Source organism: Bufo gargarizans, chromosome 1, assembly GCF_014858855.1.
Source record: "Bufo gargarizans isolate SCDJY-AF-19 chromosome 1, ASM1485885v1, whole genome shotgun sequence".
NCBI classification, from domain to species: Eukaryota; Metazoa; Chordata; class Amphibia; order Anura; family Bufonidae; genus Bufo; species Bufo gargarizans.
In genome coordinates, this window is record NC_058080.1 from 38,712,072 (window position 1) to 38,729,885 (window position 17,814).

Genomic DNA, 17,814 nt, shown 5'->3' on the forward strand with positions numbered 1-17,814 from the left:
ACAAGCTCTGGACTCAATCTTTCTTTTATCCCTCAATTATTCCCCCTTTTTTATTGCTTTGAAGCCAAAGCCTGGGGTCCGGCAGTATCCAGGTAGCAGCCCAGTGACACACATAAAGAGACATTTAGGCCGCACTACACCACTAGGACGCGACAGGGCCCTGTGGGGCGGCGCACGCTGCAGCAACTAGCTCGGGTGCTATTGATAACTCCACATTTGTGTTGGTCTGGTTCCCACACCAGCCACTTACCTGACTTCTCTATGTCCTCCTCCATGGACACCTTCCTGCCCCTAACAAAAGCAGGGCAGAGCATTGCTCCCACTTCCCCTCCCTCCTATCATATATGGAAAGTGAAGCATTGCCGTGCTGTGTTAGAGCTGATGAATCACGACAATAGTAGCAACATGTTGGCCGCACTGCTATAGGGGGAAATAACACATGGTCCCTGCATTGTGCACATGGCAAATTTAGAAACACGGAAAAAAAAATTCAAGAAGTTCGCTCACCACTACTTCAGAGAGAAAAAAAGGAGTATCAGGTATTTATCACTCATAGGCCTCATGCACACGACGTGTTTTTTCACTGTCAGTGATTTGGCTTCAGTGGTCCGTGTCCGATTTTGCTTCAGTTGTGTTTCCTTGTGTCTTCTTTTTTTTTTGTCTGACAGGGGGGGAAAAGGAAGGGTAATGAAAAGTGTAATTTTATTGCACCAAGGTCTTGTAGAAAAAAAACGGACATGGACGCGGACACGGATGACATACGAGTTGTGCATCCGTTTTTTTTTTTTTGACGGACCCATTGACTTGAATGGGTCCGTCCTCCGTTTTCCACTGACAAGAATAAGACAGGTTATATTTTTTTGACGAACTGGAATCACGGACGCGGAGAAAAAACGGAGGACTATCAGTTTTTTTTCACAGCTCCATAGAAATTAATGGGACCTCCGCTTAACTGTGAAAAATGACGGAACGGACGCGGATGCACACAGCGGTCGTGTGCATGAGGCCTTATACTGAGGGGAAGGAGCCTTAGTAGGGAGAGAAGTTTTAAAGGAGTTCTCTGGATAGAATGGTGTTATGCCTAGTGTTGGTCATGACAAAGACAGCAAAGTGGAAATCTGTCAGGCTCCACGTCTTAGGTCCTACACTGGGCATAACGTGCATGTGCCTTTTTTAGGGCTTACAATGATTAGTGAATGGAGGTCGTGATGGTGATGTCATTGCCTTTACTTAAAGGATATGTACACCTCTGGGGGGATTTTAAAAAATATATTATTGCATTGTACTTATTTTGAGCTAAATTGGTCTTTATTACAAATATGGAGCCCTTTTTTCTGTACAGAGCTGAGATGCTCTAGTAGCAGCCTATGAATTTTCTATCTTCCGCCAGCCTGCTAATCTGACGGGCTCCTTATCTCTGCTCTCGGACATTATAAACACTCATTACAGCTCTTTTCTTATCTTATTGATAAGAATGTGGCTTCAATAAGGGTTTATGACCTCTTAGTAAATTAGAGATAAGGTTTATTAGATGACGCCACAAAGTGAAAGTACCAGTCACACAAATAGGAAAACAGTTAACCCTTTGTGACAGAACTGCTCAATATTTTTAATAAAGACCAATTGAAAGAATGATTTTTAGCCCAAAATGAGTAAAATCCAATTGTAAAAAAAACAAAAAAAAATGCCTCTAAAGGTGTCCATAGCCTTTAATATGAAAAGTTTCTCCATGAAGACAAAACTGACTAATGTTCATTGGGTTCTGTGCTGTTTTTATTGTCTGATGGCCAAAGGAGACTTTTATATCTATGGAAGTTTGAAGATGCTTTCACGATCTGCATATAAGACACAAACACAAAGTATCGTCAAAATAGTATATCCTTTACTACAAAATGTCATAAAACACCTGTATTCAATCCAAAAAAACACCCAATCATGACATGAAACAGAAACCAATGTAGATAAAATGCAAAAAAAAAAAAGCAGCTCAGGGGGCATGTCCTTTCTGCTGCAGCACTTTCACTGTAAATGTTCACATCTTCTAAAGGGCACAGTCACACAGTCAGGTTTTCTGATGCAGTTTTGTAAGCAAAAATCAGGAGTGAATTCAAAAATGTATATGGGGCGTCCCAACTCTCCCTCTGTGGCAGGTTTCAGAGAAAAGAAGGAGCAGGCATGCCCGTGGGAGAAAAAAAAAAACATCTGGCAGCAGCTTATTCCTCTGAAAACACATGCACGCGCAACCGAGCGGAGTGCACGCGGATAGCACCACTTACTTTTGGGGCGTGTATATTTATAGCATACCAGCTGTTAGAGAATACCTCTGATATTCTCATCAGTTGGGGGTCCGGTCACTGAAGCCCCAACATTCTGGCTTTTAAAGGGAGTCTGTCACCACATTTTAGCATGTTAGACCGTTAAAATAGGGTTATGTGATCCAGCCAGAACATAAAAACGGTACCTTTGTGGTAGAAAACTGACTTTTCTTTTTGCCGAAAATGAAGTTATAAGATTATGTTCTGAGCCCTCTCAAGTGCCCAGGGCGGTCTCTCAATCCTCGGAGCCCCAGGCAGGCACTTCCTAAACGGCTCATAACCCCGCCCTCCGTGCGCCTCTGCCCGCCCGTTTACTCCCCTCCCCTGTCCTTTTCCACTGCGGCTGTGTGGTCCAAATCGTAGCGGGCGCATGCGCAATGCGATACCCGCTCCTGGCAGGGCATCGCAATACCTACTGCGCATGCGCCCGCTACGATTTGGACCGCACAGCCACAGTGGAAAGGGACAGGGGAGGGGAGTAAACGGGCGGGCAGAGGCGCACGGAGGGCGGAGTTATCAGCCGTTTAGGAGGTGCTGCCTGGGGCTCCGAGGATTGAGAGACCGCCCTGGGCACTTGAGAGGGCTCAGAACATAATCTTATAACTTCATTTTCGGCAAAAAGAAAAGTCAGTTTTCTACCACAAAGGTACCGTTTTTATGTTCTGGCTGGATCACATAACCCTGTTTTAACGGTCTAACATGCTAAAATGTGGTGACAGACTCCCTTTAAGTAAAAGGACACGGTCCAGGAGCCGACGCTGCCGGGCCCTTCAGGTCGCACTTTAGCAGCTTCAGTCTAGTAAGTGGAGAAGGTCTTGGATCCCTGTCCGCCACCGACAAATGCTGCTGACACCTCTTTCATTGGAGATAGATTTTAGCCACCTTCGATTCCATTGCTTGGGTTCTTCCTTTACATGTAGCAGTGCTGTGTGCGCGCACAGCAGTAGGCAGCCATAGACGTGTCCTAATTTTAATTACAATGTAGCAAAATCGCCAAAACGGAGCACATCAATTTTTGACACTTGGGGGAGTAAATCTGTTTAGATTATGTGCCAGCCCATCTTACCTTTAGGGCTCATGCACACAAACGTACTTTCTTTCCGTGTCCGTTCAGTTTTTTTGTGGATCGTATGCAGAACCATTCATTTCAATGGGTCTGCAAAAAATGGAAGTTCCATTCCGTAAAAAAACAACAATATAACATGTCATATTATTGTCCGCGTTACGGACAAGGGGGCCAGCTGTTCCGTTCCGCAAAATACGGAATGCACACGGACATCAATCGTACGTTTTCTGGACCTCAAATAAGATACGCTCATGTGCATGAGCCCTTAAAGTGATTATTCACCTTTTATCTCCCTGCCATTATTACATCCAACATCCAGAGTGGATCGATGTCATAATACACTGAAGCTTTATAATGGTTAGAACTCCATTTTTTATATGGCGCGCCAAATTCCCTACATGAACTTAGAATTCTATATAGATAACCACTAGGGGGAGCTGTGGATCTTACTGTACATTGTTTATTATAGAGCTCCCTCTAGTGGTGGCCACTACTCTCATGATGCAGTGAGTACAGGACAGGAGATGATGAATCACTATGATGCAGTGAGTACAGGACAGTAGATGAGGAATCACTATGATGCAGTGAGTACAGGACAGTAGATGAGGAATCACTATGATGCAGTGAGTACAGGACAGTAGACTCGTGGTTGGGCAGGAGATGATGAATCACTATGATGCAGTGAGTTTGGGACAGATGAGCAGCAGTTGGCACCCACACGTGGACCATATTTTCCAAACTGAACGGGCTCATGCCAGTTCATGCTCCGATGCTACAACTCTTTTAATGGTTGGTACTGCAGTCCTGGGTTCAAATCCCATCAAGGACAACGGAACATAAAAGTCCAATTTTAATCAATTTCCTATAAAATTGGCCCTATTGTGTGTCAAGCAAATAAAGCGAGGGAGAGGAAGTGACGTGGGTGAATATGTTACTGCCAAATAAGCATCAGAAACAAATAAAACATTTTTAATTTAAAAAAAATAAAGATAAAAATTAAAAAATTTTTTTTTTTGTCACAAATTATAAACGGTAAACAGTTTACAATTTCCAACCCTCGGGGTTGTGGTGGTTTATCTTTGTCAGCATTAAAAAACAAAAACAAAAAAAACAAAAACATTTTTTACTACAGCAATTTTCTTTAAAATCCCCTACAAATCTGTACAGATGATCTTTTAAAAAATATTTCATAACGCACAGCAAATTATGCAAATAAGTTAAGACATTAGGGATAAAATATCCATATATTACAACAATTTTTCTTTAAAGGTCCTTAAAGCAAGTCTTCCATGTAGAAGGTGGCTTGGCGGTTTATCTCTTCCCCCGGCGGGTTTTTTAATTTAATGCGTAATTAAACTGGTTTGCAAACTTTTCGTGTCGCCTCTTATCCATCTGGTTCATTGCGCTTATCACTCGTTTTACTGATCCCCTGCAAAATAAAAAAAATAAAAAATGAAAAAAATGTACAAAAAATAAAAATAGAAAAATCAGACAAAAATAACAGACATCTTGGCTTTTTCTTCTGTCTTTCTTGTCGGAGTGTTTATGGGTATTGTGAAGGGGAAAAATGGAGGCGGCATCATTAATTACCGCTCGTCCCTCCTGCGCTGATGAGGCAGAACAAATTAGACGTGTTAACTAAATTAAGTACCGCAATACAAATAGTTTTAATTCAACATGGTTTTAATAACAGGAGTAAACAAATTGAACTCCGGCTTTAATGTGTGCGCTCCACCTTTGTCATTATTCTTTACCACCGACCTTACAAGATAAATGGCAGCCGTCCAAGGAGGGCTCTTACTAGACAAAGGCGAGGCATCCTTGTTATCCACACTGTGCTCGGGACTCGACTCTGGACGCCGCTCGCACTTCTATTCCTTAGACTGGTATTGATTTTGGGTACGTAAATGATGGAATGCGCCGCCTGCCCCTGGTTATACTATCTCGGGCTATATTCATGGCCGTGTAATGGTAATACACGATAGGTGATAAATGTATGATCGCTGGGGGTCCTATCAATCATGAGCGCGGTAGTGAGCATGTGTGACCACCGCAACACTTACATAGGACTCCTCTTCTCGTGACCAGTGATCTTCGGGCTCTTTCACACCTGCGTTCTTGTCTTCCGGCATAGAGTTCCGTCGTCGGGGCTCTATGCCGGAAGAATCCTGATCAGTTTTATCCTAATGCATTCTGAATAGAGAGAAATCCATTCAGGATGCATCAGGATGTCTTCAGTTCCGGAACGGAACGTTTTTTGGCCGGAGAAAATACCGCAGCATGCTGCGCTTTTTGCTCCGGCCAAAAATCCTGAAGACTTGCCGCAAGGCCGGATCCGGAATGAATGCCCATTGAAAGGCATTGATCCGGATCCGGCCTTAAGCTAAACGTCGTTTCGGCGCATTGCCGGATACGACGTTTAGCTTTTTCTCAATGGTTACCATGGCTGCCGGGACGCTAAAGTCCTGGCAGCCATGGTAAAGTGTAGCGGGGAGCGGCATACTTACCGTCCGTGCGGCTCCCGGGGCGCTCCAGAGTAACGTCAGGGCGCCCCGCGCGCATGGATCACTTGATCGCATGGCACGTCATCCATGCGCATAGGGCGCTCTGACGTCATTCTGGAGCGCCCCGGGAGCCGCGCGGACTGTAAGTATACCGCTCCCCCGCTCCCCGCTACTACTATGGCAACCAGGACTTTAATAGCGTCCTGGCTGCCATAGTAACACTGAAAGCATTTTGAAGACGGATCCGTCTTCAAATGCTTTCAGTTCACTTGCGTTTTTCCGGATCCGGCGTGTAATTCCGGCAAGTGGAGTACACGCCGGATCCGGACAACGCAAGTGTGAAAGAGGCCTTACACCTATCATCTATACCTATAAATACTGGGTTTGGGGAAACCCGCTTTAAAGTGGCCGTATCAGAGTCGCATTCCCCGTGTAATAGCATCTATTCTTATGACTCTATGATGTGCCATTCTTCTATCGTTCCTGCTTTATTCTGCAATGAAGGTCCAGCTGGGTGTTACCAGATGGGCGGGGTGTCCCTGCACAATCTGGCACTGCTAGCCCAGATTGGATACTGTCAGAATGTGCAACTGGTAACACCATGCTGGATCTCCATTGCAGACTTTTAGTAATTCTAGCAGGAATAATAAGGGAATGGCACAGCATAGATCCGTAAGGCTAGATGCTCCAGAGTTGTTATTACAAGGGGAATGCAAGTAATTACTGCAGTAGAGATGTCAGAAGAGGAGGGGGATCCTCTTTAAGATGAGAGTGCTAGATAGTCTTCCTTCCAAGGCAAAATCAGACTTTTCTCTGCAGCGGCCACTACAGGCGAGATTTAGTATTACATGCAGCAATTCAACGCAATGGTTGTCTATGTAATAATACAGTACATTGGTTAGGTCTAAAAGAGCAAGACCCACTGATTATTATAGATTCTCTGTCCTCTGGACCCCCCCACCATGATGTGTATGTACCATATTAAAATGGCACAGTTCCCTCAAAAATCTATGTGTTGGGATAGAAAGTGCACAAATACTGGGTTGGTGATGTAGGGGGCTCCAGACCACAACCAATCCTTTTGGGATGAAAATTTTTCTGAAAAACAACCCATTTGAAGAGGCTTGGATCCAGTAACGGGTTCTCCTTACTCCTCTTTAAACCCTTCTCAAAACTTCCATGTACTTCTCTCCTTTGATTTTCTACTCCATTCACACCCAAAGCGGAAGTAATACTTCTGTTGCTGGGTCCTTCTGGAAATCTGTATGTGGTATATAGGTGTATGCCATTTTCTACTCCATTTACACCCAAAGCGGAAGCAATACTTCTGAGCTGGGTCCTTTATGTGGTATATATGGTATATAGCTGTATGCCATTTTCTACTCCATTCACACCCAAAGCGGAAGCCATACTTCTGAGCTGGGTCCTTTATGTGGTATATATGGTATATAGCTGTATGCCATTTTCTACTCCATTCACACCTAAAGTCGAAGCAATAATTCTGAGCTGGGTCCTTTATGTGGTATATATGGATACATAGCTGTATGCCATTTTCTACTCCATTCACACCTGTATGCGTTATATGGTCATGTGAACTAACAGCGGAGCAGCTCCCACAATGCAGTGCTCCCCGATGGGAACAAGGCTTTCGGTGTGAACAGAAAACAAAAATCCTGAAATCAATACAGATGGGTGTAGTATGATCAGTGTACATGGAGCTGCCGCCTGAGAGATGGGGCAGAACTGCACCAGGATGCCGCCACGTCTGCCAGCGGACATCTTATTTACCGCAGTGGTGAATTACTTGTCAGCGCTTCCACAGCTGGACGCACGATTTCCCCCGAGCTAATTAAATCTGGTTTGTTCTCAGGGAAAGGGCACTGTTAATTGATGTCTGGCGCACTCCTATAGATGTCCATCCACAGGGTAATTAAGACCTGTTGCCGTCATATAATTTGTGCTGTGATAGCGGCTGTCAGACGCCATGTTTTATGAGAAGTGCGGGGGGTGGCAGTTGTGTACTGGAGGGGGGATTGCGGTACGCACTCTCAGCTTAATATATTCATGTACACACTGCAGGTCATTTCACTGGGGAACACATATGGTACACGTGCCTTCCATAGGCCCCCCCATACCCAGAGCCTCCGCTGGGGTAGCATACACCAGAAGGCATTGTTTGGCGGTATAGGAAAGTGCTTTCCTATACAGTACATTTTATTTTGCATGGTGGCCAATGGCTCGTGCATGCCACTCTACGACATACTACACCTAAACGCAATGTGAACAGAGCCTTACGCACTACAGTTCTCATTCTGCCCATTCCAGCTCTCTAGTTTTTATAGGCATAGGCTCAGGGACTACGAAATGCCGGGTCGGCGACCTGCCTTCCTTCACCTACACCAGGCATCCTCAAACTGCGGCCCTCCAGCTGTCTTAAAAATACAACTCCCACAATGCCCTGCTGTAGGCTGTTTGGGCATGCTGGGAGTTGTAGTTTTGCAACAGCTGGAGGGCCGCAGTTTGAGGATGCCTGACCTACACCATAAAGTTTCATGCCCCTAGTGGCCAATCACTGCAGTGACGCCTGTATCTTTCAAAGGCCACAGCATTGGCAGTTGTACAGCAGCTGGTGCAGAGGTCACTCCGTAGAATTTGCAGGCACGGACAATACTGTAGTCTGTCAATTAAGTGGGTAACTGTCTTTTCTTTTTTTTTTTAGGGGGGGGGGGGGTCACTTCTACAGCTCTGGTGTCAGAAATACTACTAGAACAGGGGTTCCTTGGTTGAACTTTATGGACCAATACCATGATTTACATTCACCAGCTATTGCTGTACCCACTTGAAATTGTATGTTTCTTCACATTAATTCCAATTAAAACAGAAATTATAACAAGGGTTAAAAGAAAGAAAAAAAAAAAAAAAAAAAAAAAAGACTGGACAGTTCCTTCCTCATCACTGCCAACCTTGCCCATCTCCATACCCACACTGTATACAGTCCTCATTAATATGATATTATATTTAATCTACATGTAGCAGAGCTGAATGTGCTATTATAGGAGACAGGATAATGCGTTCGGTTTCGGCTACGTCCACATCTGCGTTACGGTATTCCAGTACTCTGTCCCGGCAGAAGAGCAGACTACTAGAATCATCAGATCCGGCATAGCTGGATACCGGCGGATCCCTATTCCCTATAATGGGATCCGTCGGGCTTCTGGTAAGAATGTCAGCTTTCTGCCGGAAGAAAAAGGCGGCAGGCAGCAGTTTTCTAGTAATTAGGGATTCGGCCACTGTGGTTTCCAGCTACAGCGCGTATGATAATTGCAGTAGTCTGCTCATCTACTGGAATACCGTAACGCAGCTGTGGAACTAGCCTTACCGCCGGACCTATGTGAAAGTGCAGATGACATGTCTAACTGGGCTCTGCTACATCTGACTAACCCATAAAGTCTCACTTACCAGCTAGGGGACAAGGGGCTTTACAGTTTCAGTAGAGGACAGAATTCCCTAGGCATGACGGGTTCTGTAGTTCCGCTATGGTTTACCATTTCCCTAATTTATTTCCATATTTTAAAGAGTCACTGGACTATCTAAAAACTATAGATATCGTAGCGACATATCAAAGGTTCTAACCCTGAGGGTCTGAGTGCGGAGACCACCCCCACGATCACTAGGACGAGGAGAGAGAAGCGCTCACATAGCGGTGCTCTCTCCACGCTGCAGGAGACGGGCTCAATAGAAAGTCTATGGGCCCATCGAGATTCCGTCTCCTGCAGCGAGGAGAGAGAGCACTCTATGTGAGCGCTTCTAGCAATCATGGGGGTCTCAGCACTCAGCTCCCTGCCAAGCAAAACTTTCCATGTGTTGCTATGAAATATTGAGGGTTTTTTTCAGGTTTTTTTTTTTTACACATGTTTTAAAAAGGTCGTCCTAGATGGACAATCGCTTTTCATTACAAGGGTCACCTTATGATCTGATGCACAACTCAGTTTCCATCAAAGGCTATGTACACCTTTGGGGGCATTGGTAAAATGATTGCATTTTACCAATTTTGGGCAAAAAAAAAAATCATTCAATAGATCTTTATTTAAAATGTTCTGCCATTTCTGAGAAACAGGGGTTAAAATTTTTTTGTCTGTTCTCAAGCTGTCACTTCCTGTTTTCTTTGTGTAGATCTTATCTCTGATCTCCTGACCTCATAAACACTTATTTAAGTCATATCCTTATCTAAGAGCAGATGACAGGACTAAAAAAAACAAAAAACAGAAAGTGACAGCTTGCAAATAGACTAATTTTAACCCCTGTAACACAAAAACAGCTGAACATTTTTAATAAAGACCAATTTGAAAAAATATATGATTTTTAGCCCAAAATTTGTAAAATGCCATCATAAAAAATTGCCCCAAAGATGTCCATAGCCTTTAACATCAGTGGGCTTTCTGTGTGATGTGTCAGCAAGAGAGGTTCTTTGTAGTTGCTCTTTGCTTTGGCTAATCGATGAGGATCCTACATAGAGGACGCCTCTCTATTAAAGGGGGTGTCTCACTTCAGCAAAAGACATTTATTATGTAGAGAGTTAATACAAGGCACTTACTAATGTATTGTGATTCTCCATATTGCCTCCTTTGCTGGCTGGATTCATTTTTCCATCACATTATACACTGCTCGTTTCCAGGGGTTACGACCACCCTGCAATCCAGCAGCGGTGGTCGTGCTTGTACAATACAGGAAAAAGCACCGTCTCCCTCTGATGGTCGGGACTGTGGGAGTGCACATAGGTTGGTGCTTTTTTCCTATAGTGTGCAAGCACAACCACTGCTCTTGGATTACAGGGTGGTCGTAACCATGGGAATGAGCAGTGTATAATGTGATGGGAAAATGAATCCAGCCAGCAAAGGAAGCAATATGGTCAATCACAATACATTAGTAAGTGCCTTGTATTAACTTTCTCTACATGATAAATGCCATTTGCTGATGTGAGACAACCGCTTTAGGTCACAATTCCCCAATAGGCTATATGATTTTATCTAAGTTCTATAATTCTGAATTTGAAGCTCAGACAACAAAGCCTCTGGCGGGTTGGATGAGAATGGTGACCAGCGCCTTACGTGTTAAACACTTTCTTCTGCAGGCGGGAGCGGGATGTGTTGGCATTCTGCTTCAGGTCTGTTAGGTTTGGATATTTTTTCTTTTTCCCTTTCTTTTTCTGCTCTTTCTTGCTATATCTGGATGATCCAAGGTCTGCCCCCGTAACTTGCTCAATTTCTCGCATCAGTTCGGGGTCTCTCCAATCTAAAAAAAATATAAAATAAAATTACCATGAAATGTTATACCGCAATTTTATGCCAGGGGGCACTTTCCAACCTGGCACAGCTATGAAAGTATCATGGCTTCAAAAACTTTACAAATTTAGTTTAAAGGGGTTGTCTCATCACAGACAATGGGGGCATCTCGCTACGATATGCCCCCATTGTCTTATAGATGCGGGTCCCACCACCCTATATCGAGAACGGATCCCCAAAAGTGGTGAAGGGCGCACTGTGCATGCACAGCAGCCCGCCATTCATTTTCTATGGGGCCGCCGAATATTTCCGTTGAGCCTATAGAAGTGAATGGGAGCAGTGGCCGGTCATGTGCGGTGCGCTCCCATTCACTTCTATAGGGACCGCGCTTGGTGGTGGCCGGACGGGAGTCCTCCAGCCACCAATTTACGGGGCTCCATTCTCAATATAGGTGGGACCTGCACCTATAAGACAATTGGGGCATATCCTAGCGATATGCCCCCCATTGTCTGTGATGAGACAACCCCTTGTCACATGAAGCATGCAGAATGATGTGTGGGCAACATGTTATAAAGCAGGAGGAGCTGAGCAGATTGATATATAGTTCTGAGGGGAACGTTTCGTCGCTTTAACTCCCGCACGTTCTGTTCTTAGGAGTCCAGTGGGCGGTCCTACTCATTGACTGGCAGCTATCACTGTATGCCTTTAAATCCTTCACGTTCTGTTCTTAGGAGTCCAGTGGGCAGTCCTACTCTGTGACTGGCATCTATCATTGTATGCCTTTATTTCCTGCACCTTCTGCTCTTAGGAGTCCAGTGGGCGGTCCTACTCGGTGACTGGCAGCTATCACTGTATGCCTTTATTTCCTGCATGTTCTGATCTTAAGGGTCCAGTGGGCGGTCCTACTCATTGACTGGCAGCTATCTCTGTATGCCTTTATTTCCTGCACCTTCTGCTCTTAGGAGTCCAGTGGGCGGTCCTACTCATTGACTGGCAGCTATCTCTGTATGCCTTTAATTCCTGCACGTTCTGCTCTTAGGAGTCCAGAGGCTGGTCTTACTCATTGACTGGCAGCTATCACTGTATGCCTTTAAATCCTTCACGTTCTGTTCTTAGGAGTCCAGTGGGCAGTCCTACTCTGTGACTGGCAGCTATCACTGTATGCCTTTATTTCCTGCACCTTCTGCTCTTAGGAGTCCAGTGGGCGGTCCTACTCTGTGACTGGCAGCTATCTCTGTATGCCTTTATTTCCTGCACGTTCTGCTCTTAGGAGTCCAGTGGGCGGTCCTATTCCAAGACTGGCAGCTATCACTGTATGCACACAAAGCAAGGAATCACTGAGGCAATTGGGAGAAAAGTGGAAAAATGTGTCAGGGGATCCCGACAACGCACAATGTGCCCCAAATGCTTAGATAGGAGATACCCCTTCAAAAAATATATTTTAGATTTTTTTTTTTTGCCCCACTGACAAAGTAGTTCTTCAGTTTCCTCCAAATAAAGATCACTAATGTTACAATGAAAACCTGTCCAGGCATCTCATATATGTTCTGTCTTTCGCGGCTTCACAATCCCTGCTTGCTGTCACTCAACAGGAACGTTCGCTATTTACTTCCTACACAATGAAGGTTCCTAATTAATGACAGCAAGCAGAGATCTTAGAAACGCTGAGACACTGTTAGAGAACGTTTTGATGACACAATGCATTTCTCACAGTCAGTGTTGTGAGCCAAAACCAGGTGCGGCTCTTCATTTGGGGACACCTGTGTGACAAAAAGGGGTGCAATCATGGCAGCTCCCACATGCGACTGTCAACGCAGTGCCTCATTTGTAACGCCAGGATGGAAGGGATCGGCTTCAATGGGACAGTAAAAAAAAAATAATTGTCCATTTTTGGGGAAAAAAAAAAATATAAAAAGAAGGAGGGGGGGGGGGGGTGTCAAATGCTTGTTACCATTATCCCCTGGACAATGAGAAGACTGAAGATCCACTCACATATCTCCACGTCCGCTCGGGTTAAAATTCCTGGTAAAGTAGTGCGAGACCAAATCCGAGCCGGCGGTGAGATACGGGGGATTAAGGGGCCGCGTGTAAAGGAGTTTACCTCGCAGGAATAATAAGGCGTCACAGTTTAGTAACCGAGCGGACGAGCCGATTGTTTAAACACAAGGAAGGAATACCGCCATTCAGTGCTGATAAAATGACTGCTTGAGTCAAATGAAGGAGCAATTTAAAAGCTTTTGAGAAAAATCAATAACGCGGCAAAAAGAATTTTTTTTTTTTTTTGAGTGCTGATGGGGTCCAAAACCTTTTTTGTGTATTGTTACCGAAAATTTAGTGGCCGGGGAAAGAAAATGACACAGGACGCGAGGAATCAATACTGTAGTTAGCGCGGAGATGCTATTTCACAAGTGACTGACTCAGGTACGGCCTCCTCATACCTGCCCGCTAACAGACGGCCCTCCTCGCTGGCGACGCGAGAAATGGCCACTTAATTCGCTTTAGTGTTTGAAGCCGCTGGAAATGATGAACACTGCAGATTAACAGGTCAGAGCAATCAGTTCTAAACCGCAGGGGTCAGCTCCCAGCTGGAGGGGACCAGGAGCGTGTGGTCAGGGCCTGCACAGCTTATATCTGCCTCCACACAACGGTGAAAAACTACTCCACGCCGAAAAAATAGAAATAAAATGCATAAAGTGCACTCGAATGCCCGTCAGTCACAGTCAACTAGCATAGATGTGACGATAATGGATACCCATCACATTGTTCCGAGAATGGGCTATGGTGACGTAAATCTGCACCTTTTACCCTCATGTTGTGGTTAGGCCCAGTATCCTGTGCTGATCATGTATGTTAATATTCATAATTATTATTAATATATTAATAACTAGCTGAAGGACCCGGCTTCGCACGGGTATATTTCATCTATTTTATTTAAAGGGTTATTCCCATCTTCAGTTTTCATACTTGCCTTCGTCCAGCGTGACGTTCACTTCCTGGATTCGGCGGTGCTTGATTGAAGTCTTCTCCCGGCCAGGCCGCGCTTGCGCATAAGACTGAAGATTCTCTCCCGGCCGGGCAATGTCCTGAACGCGCACATGCGCCATGGTGACTTATTCCTGGCCTGTATAGTACAGAGCCGGCATGCGCGTTCGCGGCTCTGTACTATACTGGCCAGGATGAAGTCATCATGCCACATGCGCGTGCGCGTTTAGGACATTGCGCGGCGCGGACGAGAGAGAATCTTCAGTCTTCTGCGCAAGCGCGGCCCGGCGACATTCGACAGGAGAGGTGGCCGTAACCAGGGGAGACGAAAGACAACAATCAGGTAAGAGGGGACTTATTTTCTCAAAAAGGGTGGGAATTGGGTAATGAAATGTATTTAGAAAAATGATCACTGTCAGATCATTAACAGATTTAACAGTGATCATTGAGTTGGGAATACCCCTTTAATGTTTGTGTGCGTCGTTAACAGATATCCACTATAACAGTGACCTCCACAGCCCCCCACCCCTTAACACCGACCCCCTACACAGTGCCGCGTCTCCTTAACCCCTTCCAGACCAGGCCAAATTTTGCAAATCTGCCATGTGGTAATAACTGTGGAACACTTACTTAGCCCTGCCATTCAGAGATCGTTTTCTCATGACACATTGTACTTCATGTTAATGGTAAATGTGAGTCAATATGTTTTACCTTTATTTATAAAAAAATATATAAAAAAATAAAAAGTTAACAAAAATGTGAAAAAAATTCACTGTTTTCTAAATTTTAATCTCTCTGCTTTAAAGACAGTGATGCCTCAAAATATTTATTAACATTCTCCATATGTCTACTTTATGTTGGCATCATTTTAGTAACGTAATTTTGTTTTTTTTAGGACGCTAGAAGATTTAGAATTTTAGAAGCAATTTTTTAAATTTTTAAGAAAATTTCCAAAGTCAACTTTTGTTAACCTGGGCGCCGCTCCGTTCGCCCGCTGTGGCCCCTGTTAAATTCTCCCGCCCTGTATGCTAATTTTCGCATTGGAACAGGGAGGAGGAGACTGTCCTGTTTCTCAAAGGATGTCTCCTTCTCCCTGGCTGTGAGCTGTCCAATTGCAGCGGAAGGCGTAACAGCCAGGGAGAAGGTGATTTTTTATTTTTATTTTCTCCCTGGCGGTGACGCTCTCCGCTGCGATTTGACAGCTCACAGCCAGGGAGAAGGAGACGCCCATTGAGAAACAGGGCAGTCTCCTCCTCCCTGTACCGATGCAAAAATTAGCATACAGGGCGGGAGAATATAAAAAAAACAAAAAACTAAAACGAATCTTCTCCCTGGCTGTGACGCCCTCTGCTGCGATTGGACATCTCACAGCCAGGGAGAAGGAGACGCCCATTGAGAAACAGGGCAAAAATGAGCATACAGGGCGGGAGAATTGAACGGGGGCCACAGCAGGTGAACGGAGCGGTGCCCAGAAAAAAAATAATAAGCACTATTAGATCCCCGCTGTATGCCCTACATACCCTGATACTTAATGTATAAAGATGTCGGGCGGCACTGCGTCACAATGTGGGTGCTCGGTCAGCGGGTGTCATCCCAAGTAGGCCAGTGAAGAGAAAAACCGGCACTCCAGTTTAGGCAATTCTTTTATTGGTCACTCATAAATGCAGTGACGCGCGTTTCGGCTCGTACATTTGCCTTTTGTCAAAGTCTGGACCCATGAACGGTCCTCTTTAAAGCAAAATAGAGGTGAAATTTCAAAATGTCACTTTTTTTTTGCAGAGTTTCTATTTTAATAATTTATTTCCTGGAACACATCAAGGGTTAACAACAAAACAAACCTCAATATCTATTACCTTGATTGTGAAGTTTGCAGAAACACCCTATATGTGGTCGTATACCGCTGTTTGGGCACACGGCAGGGCACAGAAGGCAAGGAGCGCCATATGGTTTTCGGAGGGTAGATTTTGCTGGAATGGTCTTTGGGCGCCATGTTGCATTTGAAGAGGCCCTGCGGTAACCCCATGGTGAAAACCCCCAAAAAGTGATCACATTTTTCAAACGACACCACCCAAGAAATTTTTTATGGGTGTAGCGAGCACTTCACTCAACATTGTTTCAAAGAATTTTTAATACTTGGGTGTGAAAAAGAAAAAATTACAAGAAAATGGTGCTTTAGGCCCAAACTTTCTTTTTCACAAAAGATAATAGGAGAATATCCCCCCACCCCCCCCAATTTTCTACCCACTTTCTCCTGAATACAGTAACGCCCCAATTGTGGTTGTAAACTGTTAGTTGGGGATACGCCAGGGCTCAGAAGGGAGGGAGCGGCATCTGGATTTTCTGTCATGGTTTTTAAGAGCAATAACTTATTTTTTGTTGAATGAGCTGCGTGACGGCTTATTTTGTGCGAGACAAGCTGTAGTTTTTATTGGCATCATTTTGGCGTACATGTGGCTTTCTGGTTGCGTCTTATCTCTTTTTTGGGAAGTGAAGTCACAAAAAAAGATGTTTGGTGTCATTTTTCTATTTTTGTTTTTACACTGGATGGGGTAGATCATGTGATATTTTTATAGATCCAGTCATTATGGAAGCAACGATACCAAATATATATGTCTAGTTTTTTTTATTTTTACATTTTACACAAAAACATTTTTAGAAAAGAAGTTATGTTTTTGTGTTGCCATTTTCTTAGAGCCATATTTTTTTCATTTTTCTGGCTATAGTTTTGTGTGAGGGCTTGTTTTTTGCATGACGAGGTGACGTTTTTATTGCTACTGTGCTGTCTGAGTGTGAGCTGCAGGGAGAAAGTCACCCACTCTCCCACCTCTGCAGCTGACACAAGTTGATTATTACCTTCATTTTTTTCAATCCCCGTCGGCTCAGGAGTGGGAGGAGGCATGGCCTAACCAGATCAGGGGCGTGGCTTAGGGGTGGGGTTTTAAGTCTTTTGAGGGTGGACACATTGTGGCAGGGGCGTGTCTGGGCTCCGTCCTGCAAGAGCGACGCCCCTCTGGGCACCTTACTGGCTCATTTGCATACCGAATAAACTGGATTTTCAGAGGATAAAAACATCTATTGCTGGAACAAAGGCACCTCTTGAAATAAGGTACTAAGTGCTATTAGACCATGGCTTTACTGCAATAGGGATTATCCTGGTGACAGATTTCCTTTAAAGCTCTCCTACAGCAGCGAAGATAAATGGCTGGGTTGTTATGGACTGTGGAGGCTGGAGGACCTGCGAGCTTCTATTGGCTGATAATGTGACCAAGCTTCTATTAGCCAATGCATTTTTTGGGAATATATCAGGAACGTCCAAGAGAGCTGAGACTTGGTCTAAAACCTTTCCGGACACCTGATGTACCCGTGTGCCAAATTTCGTGATTGTAAATGCGACGGTGCGGATTCCTTTAACGGACATACACATACACTCAGTTTTATATATTCTGATACAGAGCTCCAAATTCCATGCACAGACACGGATTTAAATGATAACCATCTACTTGCCTGTTGTCGCACAGTCCGGATACTTCGGCGGGGGGGGGGGAATCGGGATCGCACCATCCGGATAGGGGTTGCACCGTCCAGATACTTCAGGGCGGGGAGGGGTAGCACCGTCCAGATACTGGGGGGGGTAGCACTGTCCGGATACTTCGGGGGGGAGGGGT

At 44.7% G+C, this 17,814-nt stretch overlaps 1 protein-coding gene across 1 annotated transcript in view; it reads right to left on the minus strand.

The window, feature by feature from the left end:
* Positions 1–4,334: 4,334 nt before the first annotated feature.
* UVSSA (UV stimulated scaffold protein A) overlaps positions 4,335–17,814 on the minus strand; it is a 68,531-nt gene continuing 55,051 nt past the window's right edge. The window contains exons 13-14 of the mRNA XM_044294917.1: positions 10,994–11,177; positions 4,335–4,810 (exon numbers count right to left, since the gene is read on the minus strand). Of these exons, the coding sequence (XP_044150852.1) occupies positions 4,717–4,810; positions 10,994–11,177 (278 nt within the window). The 3' untranslated portion in view covers positions 4,335–4,716. The remainder of the gene's footprint in view (positions 4,811–10,993; positions 11,178–17,814) is intronic.